This window comes from Haliotis rufescens, unplaced genomic scaffold (genome assembly GCF_023055435.1).
Source record: "Haliotis rufescens isolate VD_foot unplaced genomic scaffold, xgHalRufe1.0.p SCAF_10, whole genome shotgun sequence".
Lineage (NCBI taxonomy): Eukaryota > Metazoa > Mollusca > Gastropoda > Lepetellida > Haliotidae > Haliotis > Haliotis rufescens.
The window spans coordinates 39,045,217-39,061,233 of NW_025963780.1; the positions used below are offsets into that span (position 1 = coordinate 39,045,217).

The 16,017-nt window shown below is 42.8% G+C and overlaps 1 protein-coding gene across 6 annotated transcripts in view; it reads right to left on the reverse strand.

The window, feature by feature from the left end:
- Nucleotides 1–2,927: 2,927 nt before the first annotated feature.
- LOC124142636 overlaps nucleotides 2,928–16,017 on the reverse strand; it is a 246,291-nt gene continuing 233,201 nt past the window's right edge. For 5 of the 6 annotated variants that reach the window (XM_048390407.1, XM_048390402.1, XM_048390388.1 and 2 more), the window contains 7 exons: nucleotides 15,615–15,710; nucleotides 14,400–14,669; nucleotides 12,337–12,432; nucleotides 11,122–11,391; nucleotides 9,060–9,155; nucleotides 7,222–7,236; nucleotides 2,928–4,656 (listed from right to left, as the gene is read on the reverse strand). In XM_048390407.1, the coding sequence (XP_048246364.1) occupies nucleotides 4,574–4,656; nucleotides 7,222–7,236; nucleotides 9,060–9,155; nucleotides 11,122–11,391; nucleotides 12,337–12,432; nucleotides 14,400–14,669; nucleotides 15,615–15,710 (926 nt within the window). In that variant the 3' untranslated portion in view covers nucleotides 2,928–4,573. The remainder of the gene's footprint in view (nucleotides 4,657–7,221; nucleotides 7,237–9,059; nucleotides 9,156–11,121; nucleotides 11,392–12,336; nucleotides 12,433–14,399; nucleotides 14,670–15,614; nucleotides 15,711–16,017) is intronic. The other variant, XM_048390393.1, reaches the window with a different exon arrangement.

Below are 16,017 nucleotides of genomic sequence, written 5' to 3' on the forward strand. Positions count from 1 at the left end.
TTATTTCTGAAGTGTTAGGGCATCAGTTTTTAATTGTTTCTGGATTTAATTATCGTGTGAACCATTTTGACAAGGTGGAGAGGGAAAATTCTTTATTACACAGTATTACCATGGAGCATGTCATGGGTGTTGGGGTCTTCGATGTCTATTATCCGTGCAGCTTGACGTGGGTATCTCACTGCCAGGAGGTTGTGCCTCACACAACAGACCATCACAATGCTTTCCGCTCTATGCATGTGTTGCTGCATGTGTTGCTGCATTGTAGTCAGGGGGCATCTGAACCGGTGAGCCAAAATACCAAATTTGTTTTCAGCCATTCTGTGTGCCCCCGACAGATGGTAGTTTAATATTCTTTCGTCATGCAGCGGGTGGGGTAGAGTTTCATGAGCTACGTTCGACGGTACAAAGCGTCATCTCCTCCTAAAGCGTAGGGCATGGGCTGGTCATCATTTGGGAGTGGTTCATCTTCCGGAAGCGCATCAGTACGTTGTTCCAGAGCCACATATAATCCAGAATCTTTAAAACGGCAGTATCTGAGCATGTTCCATTTGTCCCAACGCCCACAAAGAGGAACCCGTACTCTGCAAGACAAGAGCGAGGAGTACGTTGGTAGAAAACCCCTTAGAGCTGTAATGCAGGGATCCTGCCAAAGGTGGACAGCGGAAGGCAACATGCTTCCCTTCGATGGCTCCTACGGTGTTGTGGAAGTTCCGTCTTTTGGAAAGCTCCTTCCATTACTCCGGGATGCTTGGACACTGCATAACTTCATCGCACATTTCAAGGGAAAGGGGGCCACGGGTGGCCAAGTCGTCTAAGGCGCCGCGATTTGCTGTGCAGAGTTGCGTCCCTTGGGCACGCCAGAAACCTATAATTATGGGTTCGAATCCTGGTTCAACCCGATTATGTTTCTAGGCTTGTCAGTACCCTACCCGTGCTCGTGGGTTTCACCGAAGTGGTAAACGTCTGAGACCTGCATCACTTCGGGCTTTCCTCCCACATCAATCTGACACGCCGCGATATAACTGGAATACTGTTAACAGCGGCGTTAAACCCAACTCACTCACTCATTCCAGGGTAATGGCATGACTGGTTTCAGGGAGGATTTTACTTATTGTGTATTGCGCCACCGAAACCCATACGGGAGGCTTTTATATGAATCCCCCGTTGCCCTGTCGAGCAGACTTATTGCAATCCGAATACCTTGGTCTCGGGACATGCGCCAAAAGGTATCCTTCTTCGGTATATGAGGTTCAACGCGTTCCACCAACTCACTGAAACATTCGGGGCGGTCGGGTAGCCTAGTGGTTAAAGCGTTCGCTCGTCATGCAGAAGACCCGGGTTCGATTCCCGACATTGATACAAGCCCATTTGTGGTGACCCCCGGCGTGATATTGCTGGAATATTGCTAAAAGCGGCGTAAAAACCATACTCACTCACTGAAACGTTCATTGGTCACACGGAGAAAGTCCATGTAAACTTGAATTTTATCGAAAAAAATAAATCATTCCCTAAAATGCTTGAAATAAAACAACTATGTTTCAAACTGATAACAAAAAATGCCTACCACAAAAATGACATTGCTTTATCTTCTTAAAAATCAAGCTGATGGTTTTAAATTTTAAAAAATACATCTGGTTTTGCAGCTGTGGCTGAAAAATAATACCTTATCTCGATACCCATTTCCAGCCAGCACCCAATCCCATAAAGAATATATAAGTAGTTATCAACGTCGGACTCACAACAATGTCGGCATTTATCTCCTGCCCATCCGTCTGTCCTTAAACAATATGCTGGGCACGGGTGGCCCAGGCGTCTAAGGCACCGCAATTCGCAGAAACCTATAATTATGGGTTTGAATCCCGGTTCATCCCGATTATGTTTCTAGGCTTGTCAGCACCCTACCCCTGCTCGTAGGTTTCACCGAAGTGGTAAACGTCCGATACCTGCATCACTTCGAGATTTCCTCCCACATTAAGCTGACATGCCCTGATATAACTGGAATAATCTTAAAAGCGGTGTTAAACCCAACTCACAACAAAGTGGAGGAATAAAACACTTATCCTTTGCTGAGCAAGATATCCTAATTGATATTGGTTCGGGTGCCATATGTGGTGAACAAGAAAAGTTAGGGATCTTATCCTGCAAGCTTCATGATCTCTAACCCTTTTTGTTCCATATAGGCTCCAAGCACTTTGGGCTTACTCCGTTTGACATAAATAAATGCCCGTGCCCCCTCCACTTGGTAACGCATAGAATATAGGAGTTATTGACACAATGCCCGTGCCCCCTCCACTTGGTAACACATGGAATATAGGAGTTATTGACACAATGCCCGTGCCCCCTCCACTTAGTAACACATGGAATATAGGAGTTATTGACACAATGCCCGTGCCCCCTCCACTTAGTAACACATGGAATATAGGAGTTACTGACACAATGCCCGTGCCCCCTCCACTTCGTAACGCATGGGATATAGGAGTTATTGACACAATGCCCCTGCCCCCTCCACTTAGTAACACATGGAATATAGGAGTTATTGACACAATGCCCGTGTCCCCTCCACTTAGTAACACATGAATATAGGAGTTCTAGTGATCCCATGTTCTGTTCAGAGTGCAAGGGCAACTATTATATGCACGAGCTTCACCGACTTGACTGCCGATCATCCATGTAACATAACACAAGACCCGTGAAGATCCGGGCTAGAATAGGTCTTCAGTAACCCATGCTTGCCGTAAAAGGCGACTATGCTTGTTTGGGTGGTCAGCCTCGCTGACTCTGTTAATGCATGTCATCATATCCAAATTGCATGGATCGATGCTCATGATGTCAATCACTGGATTATCTGGACCAGACTGCCATCACATAGCTGAAATATTGCTGAACGCAGTGTTAAACAACAAACAATCTATAACATAAGTCGATGATGGAAGCTGTAAAAATCTTTATTACAACATGATGTGTCTATGACAACAGAAGACAGCAACAGTCTAGATGATTCTACAAGTTAGGGTTTGGCCAATCACAGTCGTTGTAAAATTTACAATGGATGGTTCAAACCTGCCACAACCTCTAAGCATCACATCCTGTCTTGCACGTACCTGTCCGAGAATACAGTGAGCGTGTGCATGCACCCATATCCCCCCCCCCCCCCCAGCATAGAGGGGTCTGGAAGAGCATATCATACTGCAGAGTCAAGGACAGCCCAGCCCGTTGTCCAAAAGGATACAAAATATTATCTGCCATCCAGCAATTAAAGACTTTGCGCTTTCATTTTGTACTCCTATATTTTTTTACCAAAAGAGAAATTATTTTTTTTCAGTCAATATATCCTGGACCAGAGTCCTCTTTTTTTGAGTATTTTAATCAATTTTATCACTGCTCCACACAGCTGAACATGGGAAAGAGGTTGGAAGCATTTACCCTTTAAGACGCGTGTAAGATTGAAGCCAGAAGGAAAACTAGTGTGTTTTTTCTAAAAAAATCACTACAAAGCCAGGTAGATAGATATTGTTTCTATTTATCCATGAGTCACACATATAGTATACATCATTGTTGAAAAAACTTTTAATTCTTAACACTATAAAAAGCAGACAATAAACTCCCATATAATGTGTGAGGCCCACTGACTGCCAGGGTTAGGGTTGTTCAACTGGCTGCTTTCAAAATAGTCTCATACACATCAGCGAATGTTGTTGCTACACCCAGAGAGTTACCTCCCTTCCACTGCAATCCAACTGTGGACTTATAACTCCTTCAGTCCTGGAGGAATGGAATGTATGAATGTTGCATAAAAGTATAGTTTACATAACAAAATAAGACATATTTTGACCTCAGTGAAAGGGAGATAGCTTTTCTTGCATTACACGGTTACAATGACAACCTATCTACAGGTACACTGAGCATTACGCCAGACCAACATGCACGCGAATATACATGGTATCCCACTGCTGTAACACAGGCCACACTCCCCCACCCCATCGAATCTGAGGTAGGTTGCAAGTGTGGGGCTGTTTGTATTCTCTAATTCTATAATAGCACTTGTCTGAGGTGGAGGCCGTACACGATTATACAAAACAATTTCCTTTCAGACAAAATAGTGTATATAAATACAGCATCCTTCTTAAACGTACACATAACACAACAACGAAGTGCAAGTGTGCCCTTTTGAATGTAGTTGAGTATATATTTAGGTTTGGGCGAGGGCTGAGGATGGGTGTGAAGACAGTCTGGGGATGTATGGGGTAGACACACGTAGAAATATAAATTCGCAACTGTCCTAGCACTTAAAATATGTGGTGTTTAGGGAGGGCGTTGCGTGGGGTTAAATAAAAATGTGTTAGTGTTAACTAGGAATGCGTTGGGGTCCGGAGGGACGAACTTCCTAAACAGGAATTGATGATAGAGTTAAGGATGTGTTACTTTTGATATATCATACAGCCAAGTAATATTGTCAGCTGTCTGCAGGCTTGAGTGGTGGGGAGGTCAAGTTAATCTGGACTTGCTGTTGCCTCTTCAGCACTTGCAGCTTCATATTTCCCTACTCTTATTGTTGTATAATCTCAGAAGCTCATCACACTTTCTGTAGCACTCCAGCGAGCAGGCACACAATGGACAGAGTTGTGGTCCCTGTCAGGGAAGTTGCACCATTCAAATCTGAAACACAAAGCACACAATATAAGTACTGACTCCAGAAAGTGTCATTATGTGCAAACATGTACTGACATTTTGAAATATTTGTCAACATGCCTAAAAAATCAAATTAAGTTGTTTTGTGTTTTCAGTCATGAGGTAATCAAACACAACAATGCCGTCATTTGCGTTTGGATCCTTATTTGAAGTGCTTCAAATTGGACAAAAACACATCTTCATGGTGTGTCAGTGTATATGCAACAGTAAGTGCAGATAGACATGAGCCGACTGCATTAAGAAAATCATAGTGAGTGAGTGAGTATGGTTTTACGCCGCTTTTAGCAATATTCCAGCAATATCACGGCGGGGGACACCGCAAATGGACTTCACACATTGTACCCATGTCGGGAATCGAACCCGGGTCTTCGGCGTCACGATCGAAACTTTAACCACTAGGCTACGCAACCGCTCCATGAAAATCATAGAGTTACAATAATTGAATACAATTAAGGAATTTATGACTACTTTGAAACAACTATTCATGTCATTGAATACCATACAAGTCTCAGGACACATTGCACTCTGAATTACAAACTACTGTTCACACGTGTCAAGGCGTTAATTGTACAAATCAGACATTAAGTGACAGAATCACACAACCACTACCTGCAGGACATAACAAGAGAACTGTTAACTTGCCCTGTACATAGGGCCCACACCATGAATTTCTTTGCACCTGCATGATAAGAAACAGGTAAGCAAATCAGCAACCCAAATTATTTCCACCTCGGAAATGTGCAGTTAACACTCGAGTTAATTTAGAGTGAGCGAGTATGGTTTTACGTCGCGTTTAGCAATATTCCAGCAATATGACACCCGGGGACACCTGAAATTGGCTCCACTCATTGTACCCATGTTGGGAATGGAACCCGGGTCTCCGGCGTGACGAGTAAACACTTTAACCACTAGGCTACCTGACTGTCCCTTAGTTAATCAAAATGCTTAAATTCATACATCCTTATCGGTACTGTGTAAACTGGGATAAATTGAAACACCCTGCATCACTGCCATCCATGAAAACACTGGCAGTGCACTCAGGCGTCCTGAGGCCTCCTGTCTATCTGTATCCAGATGGCTGAAATATTGCCAGACTACAGGCCAACATTATTTTACATCTTACATACATAGGAAGCCTGTTATTGAGCTAAGTAGGTGAAATAAATTAACAGGTACGGGTTCGAAATTTGTAGTCAGACTCTTTTTCGTGTAACCATTGTTGAGATAGGAAGATGGAAGAGCAAGTGAAGTGGCAAGGTGAAATCACTGCACTTATATAAGAAAGTGTATGTTGTGAGAGAGGTGACGAAGCATGTGACGCACATAATGGTAATGCCATAAGGATTCATATGAGAGAGAGAGAGAGAGGTGGGGTTTAACCCCGCGTCCAAGATTATTGCACTTATATAGCGACATGCATGCATGTGTATGTGTGGCTGCTTGTACTAGTCCGGACTGATGCCAATTTATAGTGCTAGCTCACTGACTGAGATACCATGCCACAGTTTAACTTGAATACCCCACTCAGACACAGTATACTGACTCCAAGCCGACCAGTCCTTGTTTTATCCCTTTAATGCCAGACAGGGTAACAACAAGTACCATCTTTTAACGGAGAGTGAGGGAGAATGTTGTGACTGCTTGTCTAAGTCCATACTGATGCCAATTTCATAGTGCTAGCCCACTGAGATACCATGTTGCATTTAACATGAATAGCCCACTCAGACAAGTCAACTACGAGCCAACCAGTCCTTGTTTGAGCCCCTTAATGCTGAGCGCCAGGGAGGGTATCAACAACTACAATCATTTCACGTCTTTTGGTATAACATGGCTGTGGATTGAACCCTTGCCCTTCCGTTCTCCCATCAGACCATGGTTGGTTGGTTAGTTTGTTGTTTAACGCCGCACTCAGCAATATTCCAGCTATATGATGGTGGCCAGTAAATAATTGAGTCTGGACCAGACAATCCAGTGATTGATATCATGAGCAGTTAGGATCGATGACATGCATCAACTAAGTCAGCGAGCCTGACCACCCGATCCCGTTAGTCGCCTCTTATGACAAGCATAGTTGCATTTTACGGCAAGCATGTGTTGCTGAAGACCTATTCTATCCCAGCTCTTCAAGACCAGACCGTGGAAATGGTCATATAATATTGGGGGAAGGTAAGGAGATGAGAAAGCCACTTCATGTGGAGTAGGGTCAGCAAGGTAGGTGGCTGTGTGGGTATTGGATTGGATGGAGGCATTTCTTATGGAGTTGGGTGGTGGTGTAGTTGTTGTGCAGGTGTGGTAGCATGAGATAGGTAGATATGGAGGGTAGAACTAGTGTGTATCTGGTTTTGTATGTAGTCCTGGAAATAGATCAAGACTCCTGGATGGAAATAGCATTGCTCTGATGACATGACATAGTTACTAGCATATAAAACACATACATCTATGTGAAAATTGATTGAAAGCGCCAGCTTGCAATTTGATTACATCAAGTTAAAGCTATATGATCAAGCAGGGAGATATTAAAAAAATCTTAACCTTGAGCAGCAGAAACTGAAATGACGAAACAGAATTTTAAATATATTATGATGAATGATGACTAGCTTCTGCCAAGCAATTCAGATGATGCCCTATGGCTGCTGTGGTGTAAACAATATCCTGCATCCCATGCCCACAACCCACGACATGGGTATCTTGCAGCCAACAGCTCTATCTCAAGGTGTGCACCTCTCCTAATGTCATGAACACGGAACCCGTGGCTTCCCTTCTCCCCATAGATGTTAGGGTCAGTTGTTAATGGGAAGTCATGCAAACGCAGACAAAGGAACCTTCATAACATTGTCAAACATGCAAGTGTTAAAAAATCCAAATGTAAAGTGATGTATCATGTACAGCTGCCACTAAATTGCGTAGTTCTCAGAATAACTGAGGCTTGCAGATAAGATGGCTTCTGAACTCTGTCATGCAGACATTGCTTCAAGCAGGGCTTTGCAGTCAATGGGTCTACCCAGGCTCTTAGTCAGTGTGTGTCAATGAGAACTTGCAGTGCATGAACCAGTACCCTGTTCCACAATCTGAACTTAGCGCTACAAATATCATAAACCAAATTTAAAGTATGTGACTTACAATCACCTTAACGATTTGGACACTTAGTGGAACTGGTTCAATGTGTCACCCAGGGCTTGCAGTCAATGTGTCACCCAGCGCTTGCAGCAAATGCTTCAACCAGGGCTTGCATTAAATGCTTCAACCAGGGCTTGCAGTCAATGTGTCACCCAGAGCTTGCAGTAAATGCTTCAACCAGGGCTTGCAGAAAATGCTTCAAGCAGGGCTTGTAGTCAATGCTTCAACCAGGGCTTGCAGTCAATGTGTCACCCAGGGCTTGCAGAAAATGCTTCAACCAGAGCTTGCAGTCAATGTGTCACCCAGGGATTGCAGTCAATGTGTCACCCAGGGCTTGCAGTAAATGCTTCAACCAGGGCTTGCAGTCAATGTGTCACCCAGGGCTTGCAGTCAATGTGTCACCCAGCGCTTGCAGCAAATGCTTCAACCAGGGCTTGCAGTAAATGCTTCAACCAGGGCTTGCAGTCAATGTGTCACCCAGGGCTTGCAGTAAATGCTTCAACCAGGGCTTGCAGAAAATGCTTCAACCAGGGCTTGTAGTCAATGCTTCAACCAGGGCTTGCAGTCAATGTGTCACCCAGGGTTTGCAGAAAATGCTTCAACCAGGGCTTGCAGTCAATGTGTCACCCAGGGCTTGCAGTCAATGTGTCACCAAGGGCTTGCAGTAAATGCTTCAACCAGGGCTTGCAGTCAATGTGTCACCCAGGGCTTGCAGTCAATGTGTCACCCAGCGCTTGCAGCAAATGCTTCAAGCAGGGCTTGCAGTAAATGCTTCAACCAGGGCTTGCAGTCAATGTGTCACCAAGAGCTTGCAGGAAATGCTTCAACCAGGGCTTGCAGCAAATGCTTCAACGAGGGCTTGCAGTCAATGTGTCACCCAGGGCTTGCAGGAAATGCTTCAACCAGGGCTTGCAGTCAATGTGTCAACCAGGGCTTGCAGCAAATGCTTCAACCAGGGCTTGCAGTCAATGCTTCAACCAGGGCTTGCAGTAAATGTGTCAACCAGGGCTTGCAGTCAATGTGTCACCAGGGGTTTGCAGTTAATGCTTCAACCAGGGCTTGCAGTCAATGTGTCACCCAGGGCTTGCAGGAAATGCTTCAACCAGGGCTTGTAGTCAATGCTTCAACTAGGGCTTGTAGTCAATGCTTCAACCAGGGCTTGTTTCTTTATCTTGAACTAAAACATGCTTTGCACAACTAAAACATCAAGTTGCTTGGTTGAAAACTCCTTATGCTATCCCAGACTCACTTACCGAGGAAAACCACCGTCTTGGTTGCTGACTCTAGAGCATCACTGGTCCCTCTCTTCTGTGTGCGACATGTGTATTCCCCGTCAGCAGCAGCAGTAGCTGGAAACAATTCAATCACACAATTTTACAAGATCTCAAAATCCGGTATTAAACAGACTTTGACAAAGACTTGTGACTTTCTACTGGCCCGAACATGGTTTTTCTTCTTATTTTCAGAAGATTTAATGTTCATATATGGACTATTATTAGCTGAGCTTACTAGGGCTTCGGACTAGAGGCCAAAGAACGGTCGACTATATCCTTGGTAGCTGACTTCCTACCGATTTTCTTACATAAAGCAAAAACACAAGGTTCAAAACAATGTTCATAGTAAGCAGGTAAATGGTCCACTGAGCTGAATGAGTAAGTGAGAGAGTAGGGTTCTTACCCCTTTAGCAATATCATGGTGGGAGACACCAGAAATGGGTTTCACGCATTGTACCCATCTGGGAAACCGAAACCTGGGTCTTTGGCATGAAGATCGAACACTTTAACCACAAGCTGAATACACTGAGCTGAATATACGACCATGGGATGTTTGTTTGTTGTTTAACTCCGCACTTAGCACTATTCCAGCTATATGATGGTGCACCATAAATGTTCGATCTGGACCAGACAATCCAGTGATCAATATCATGGGTATTGATTTACGCAATTGGGATAGAACGACATGCATCAACCAAATCAACGTGCCTAACCACCCAATCCCATTAGTTGCCTCTTACGGCAAGCATGGGTTGTTGAAGACCTATTCTAACCCAGATCTTCACGGGTGTGATATTATCTATAAATGTTTGTACTCAAAACCGACATTCAGCTTATAATCAGGGACAAATGTAACAAATTTTTCATTGTGAAGTCAAAAGTAAAAACAATTATTTTCTACAATTTGATCTATCTTGTGACCATGGTAACAGTCACCAGACTCCATCTTCTCGAAGCAAGGGAGTTAACTGACTTTTAAAGTCCAGTTTCCACCCTTGCCGAACTAGGCTGGAATGACTGGGCTCGATCGTTGCGCCACCAGTGGCTATTACCAATTATGTCCCTTCTAAGCCTCTCCTATGGACCAATCAGATTCCACCTCTCGTATCACTTACGTTTGCTTCACACAAAATGGTGGCGCTCAGGCAGGACGATCTGCTCCATAATCAAGATCTATATTGTGATAAAACAGGTCTTACATCGCGAAATGCATCAAATCACGAGTTTGCGGTGCACATGCTTTGCAAATCCTGCAATCGATCGAAACCTGCTCGACAGTTTACGAACCGGATTTTGATTTCGACTTTGCATAGACTCGTTAGTCCAGACAAAATGTAACTCCATAATACCAGCCTAGTTCGGCAAGGGTGGAAACTGGACTTTTATAGTCAGTTTACTCTCTTGCCTCGGGAAGATGCCAGACTCAAGTATTGGTACTCAGTATGGGTCTGAAAAACGTGATGTCAAATCAAACAGTATGATGTCATGATATCCGACTTACAAGACGGACACTGGCTCATAACTATGATAAGTATTGGCCCGACTTTCATAGTGCAATTTATTGCAATAATGATTTTTAGATTGCGATACGTATTACAATGTACTGAATGAGTTCTTCCATCTGCAATTTGTTACAAACCTGAATATATAAGAATCTACACAACTGCCTCCCCACTCACAATTTTTCACAACTTTGTCGGTGGCTGCCGTTATGATGGGATGTTGCTATGGTCACAATGTACGCGTAATACACATATTAGACAGGAACCTGTTCACAAATGGTTTCAATTTGTTGTCGCACGAATAAGATGCTAATTTCTGCATTTCATAATCACAAGTCGACGTGTCACTTTTGTAAAGTTTGTCAACAAGATGAAGATATCCACGACTTTGAATACGCAATTTACAGGTATTTTCCAAACACATTGGCATACATATTCTATAGTATTTATATTGTGCAATATCAGTAATACCTTATAGATTCTTTATGGAGTAAAGTTAAGTTCTTGCCCTGATTACACTGTACAGTCGCTGTACTTACCTGACTTTATTTTGAGGATGACACGAACAATAGGTATCATTTCAAACTTGATCACATAATTATCTGCTGGGGAAACAAGAAGACTCTGTTGCTCTGAAATGGTCGTCTCGGTTTCGGTTACCAGGTTCCTGTGGACAATAGCCAGCTGTTTTGATGCCATGAACTGCACGTCTGCATCTGTCGTGCAGGACAAGTTAATCTCCTCTCCTTCTTTGACGTAATCGGGTCCAGTGACGTCAAACCTTGGGTTATCTTGTGCATGGCTGATGCCTGGAACAGACACAAGAATGCATTACCATGGTTACAACAGTAAAAGCTTGAACTTGTTCATGTGATGGAGTGAGTGATTTGATTAACGCCGCTTTTAGCAATATTCCAGCAATATCATGGCTAGGGACACCAGAAATGGGCTTCACTAAATGTACCCATGTGGGGAATCAACCCAAGCCTTCGACGTGATGAGAGAATGCTTAACCACTAGGCAACACTGGTGTAACGACTCAATATTGCATCCCGGTCAAAAGCCCATGATACAATATAGGGATTAAAAACAAATGTACTGTGATACATTACAAATTATATTGGTGTAAAATACATGGCTAATAACAGAAACTGTTAAACACCAGTGTGTGCAGATTCTCTGGTATTTACCAGCTGGCAATAAATAGCATAACATTCACTGTGCCTATATGTTTCGGGATTACAATATCCTATCTTCAATCTCTGAAATTTAAGAGTGAGTGAGTGAGTGAGTTGCGTTTAACAGTATTCAAGTTATATCACGTCGTGTCAGCTTAATGTGGGAGGAAAGCCCAAAGTGATGCAGGTATCGGATGTTTACCACTTCGGTGAAACCCGCGAGCACGGGTATGGTGCTGACAAACCTAGAAACATAATCGAGGCGATTGAAATCTAAGAACAAATGATTCAAGGTTGTGATTCATCTGCAAACAGGAAGAATATCCACTAATGAAAAAAAGCACTGCGTAACAATGCGAATCGTTGTGAACATGGTCTCTTGTTCGACAGGAAATTTAGGAAACTTTTGCTGCAGAATATCGGCCTCTGAGCAGGTACAGGGAAGTCCTTTAAGGGCTTTACTAGTCATTTGAAATATAACATTGTTTCTTTATCTTGAACTAAAACATGCTTTGCACAACTAAAACATCAAGTTGCTTGGTTGAAAACTCCTTATGCTATCCCAGACTCACTTACCGAGGAAAACCACCGTCTTGGTTGCTGACTCTAGAGCATCACTGGTCCCTCTCTTCTGTGTGCGACATGTGTATTCCCCGTCAGCAGCAGCAGTAGCTAGAAACAATTCAATCACACAATTTTACAAGATCTCAAAATCCGGTATTAAACAGACTTTGACAAAGACTTGTGACTTTTTTACTGGCCCGAACATGGTTCTTCTTCTTATTTTCAGAAGATTTAATGTTCATATATGGCCTATTTTTAGCTGAGCTTACTAGGGCTTTGGACTAGAGGCGAAAGAACGGTCGACTATATCCTTGGTAGCTGACTTCCTACCGATTTTCTTACATAAAGCAAAAACACAAGGTTCAAAACAATGTTCATAGTAAGCAGGAAAATGGTCCACTGAGCTGAATGAGTAAGTGAGAGAGTATGGTTCTTACCCCTTTAGCAATATCATGGTGAGAGACACCAGAAATGGGTTTCACACATTGTACCCATCTGGGAAACCGAAACCTGGGTCATTGGCATGAAGATCGAACACCTTAACCACAAGCTGAATACACTGAGCTGAATATACGACCATGGGATGTTTGTTTGTTGTTTAACTCCGCACTTAGCACTATTCCAGCTATATGATGGTGCACCATAAATGTTCGATCTGGACCAGACAATCCAGTGATCAATATCATGGGTATTGATTTACGCAATTGGGATAGAACGACATGCATCAACCAAATCAACGTGCCTAACCACCCAATCCCATTAGTTGCCTCTTACGGCAAGCATGGGTTGTTGAAGACCTATTCTAACCCAGATCTTCACGGGTGTGATATTATCTATAAATGTTTGTACTCAAAACCGACCTTCAGCTTATAATCAGGGACAAATGTAACAAATTTTTCATTGTGAAGTCAAAAGTAAAAACAATTATTTTCTACAATTTGATCTATCTTGTGACCATGGTAACAGTCACCAGACTCCATCTTCTCGAAGCAAGGGAGTTAACTGACTTTTAAAGTCCAGTTTCCACCCTTGCCGAACTAGGCTGGAATGACTGGGCTCGATCGTTGCGCCACCAGTGGCTATTACCAATTATGTCCCTTCTAAGCCTCTCCTATGGACCAATCAGATTCCACCTCTCGTATCACTTACGTTTGCTTCACACAAAATGGTGGCGCTCAGGCAGGACGATCTGCTCCATAATCAAGATCTATATTGTGATAAAACAGGTCTTACATCGCGAAATGCATCAAATCACGAGTTTGCGGTGCACATGCTTTGCAAATCCTGCAATCGATCGAAACCTGCTCGACAGTTTACGAACCGGATTTTGATTTCGACTTTGCATAGACTCGTTATTCCAGACAAAATGTAACTCCATAATACCAGCCTAGTTCGGCAAGGGTGGAAACTGGACTTTTATAGTCAGTTTACTCTCTTGCCTCGGGAAGATGCCAGACTCAAGTATTGGTACTCAGTATGGGTCTGAAAAACGTGATGTCAAATCAAACAGTATGATGTCATGATATCCGACTTACAAGACGGACACTGGCTCATAACTATGATAAGTATTGGCCCGACTTTCATAGTGCAATTTATTGCAATAATGATTTTTAGATTGCGATACGTATTACAATGTACTGAATGAGTTCTTCCGTCTGCAATTTGTTACAAACCTGAATATATAAGAATCTACACAACTGCCTCCCCACTCACAATTTTTCACAACTTTGTCGGTGGCTGCCGTTATGATGGGATGTTGCTATGGTCACAATGTACGCGTAATACACATATTAGACAGGAACCTGTTCACAAATGGTTTCAATTTGTTGTCGCACGAATAAGATGCTAATTTCTGCATTTCATAATCACAAGTCGACGTGTCACTTTTGTAAAGTTTGTCAACAAGATGAAGATATCCACGACTTTGAATACGCAATTTACAGGTATTTTCCAAACACATTGGCATACATATTCTATAGTATTTATATTGTGCAATATCAGTAATACCTTATAGATTCTTTATGGAGTAAAGTTAAGTTCTTGCCCTGATTACACTGTACAGTCGCTGTACTTACCTGACTTTATTTTGAGGATGACACGAACAATAGGTATCATTTCAAACTTGATCACATAATTATCTGCTGGGGAAACAAGAAGACTCTGTTGCTCTGAAATGATCGTCTCGGTTTCGGTTACCAGGTTCCTGTGGACAATAGCCAGCTGTTTTGATGCCATGAACTGCACGTCTGCATCTGTCGTGCAGGACAAGTTAATCTCCTCTCCTTCTTTGACGTAATCGGGTCCAGTGACGTCAAACCTTGGGTTATCTTGTGCATGGCTGATGCCTGGAACAGACACAAGAATGCATTACCATGGTTACAACAGTAAAAGCTTGAACTTGTTCATGTGATGGAGTGAGTGATTTGATTAACGCCGCTTTTAGCAATATTCCAGCAATATCATGGCTAGGGACACCAGAAATGGGCTTCACTAAATGTACCCATGTGGGGAATCAACCCAAGCCTTCGACGTGATGAGAGAATGCTTAACCACTAGGCAACACTGGTGTAACGACTCAATATTGCATCCCGGTCAAAAGCCCATGATACAATATAGGGATTAAAAACAAATGTACTGTGATACATTACAAATTATATTGGTGTAAAATACATGGCTAATAACAGAAACTGTTAAACACCAGTGTGTGCAGATTCTCTGGTATTTACCAGCTGGCAATAAATAGCATAACATTCACTGTGCCTATATGTTTCGGGATTACAATATCCTATCTTCAATCTCTGAAATTTAAGAGTGAGTGAGTGAGTGAGTTGCGTTTAACAGTATTCAAGTTATATCACGTCGTGTCAGCTTAATGTGGGAGGAAAGCCCAAAGTGATGCAGGTATCGGATGTTTACCACTTCGGTGAAACCCGCGAGCACGGGTATGGTGCTGACAAACCTAGAAACATAATCGAGGCGATTGAAATCTAAGAACAAATGATTCAAGGTTGTGATTCATCTGCAAACAGGAAGAATATCCACTAATGAAAAAAAGCACTGCGTAACAATGCGAATCGTTGTGAACATGGTCTCTTGTTCGACAGGAAATTTAGGAAACTTTTGCTGCAGAATATCGGCCTCTGAGCAGGTACAGGGAAGTCCTTTAAGGGCTTTACTAGTCATTTGAAATATAACATTGTTTCTTTATCTTGAACTAAAACATGCTTTGCACAACTAAAACATCAAGTTGCTTGGTTGAAAACTCCTTATGCTATCCCAGACTCACTTACCGAGGAAAACCACCGTCTTGGTTGCTGACTCTAGAGCATCACTGGTCCCTCTCTTCTGTGTGCGACATGTGTATTCCCCGTCAGCAGCAGCAGTAGCTAGAAACAATTCAATCACACAATTTTACAAGATCTCAAAATCCGGTATTAAACAGACTTTGACAAAGACTTGTGACTTTTTTACTGGCCCGAACATGGTTCTTCTTCTTATTTTCAGAAGATTTAATGTTCATATATGGCCTATTTTTAGCTGAGCTTACTAGGGCTTTGGACTAGAGGCGAAAGAACGGTCGACTATATCCTTGGTAGCTGACTTCCTACCGATTTTCTTACATAAAGCAAAAACACAAGGTTCAAAACAATGTTCATAGTAAGCAGGAAAATGGTCCACTGAGCTGAATGAGTA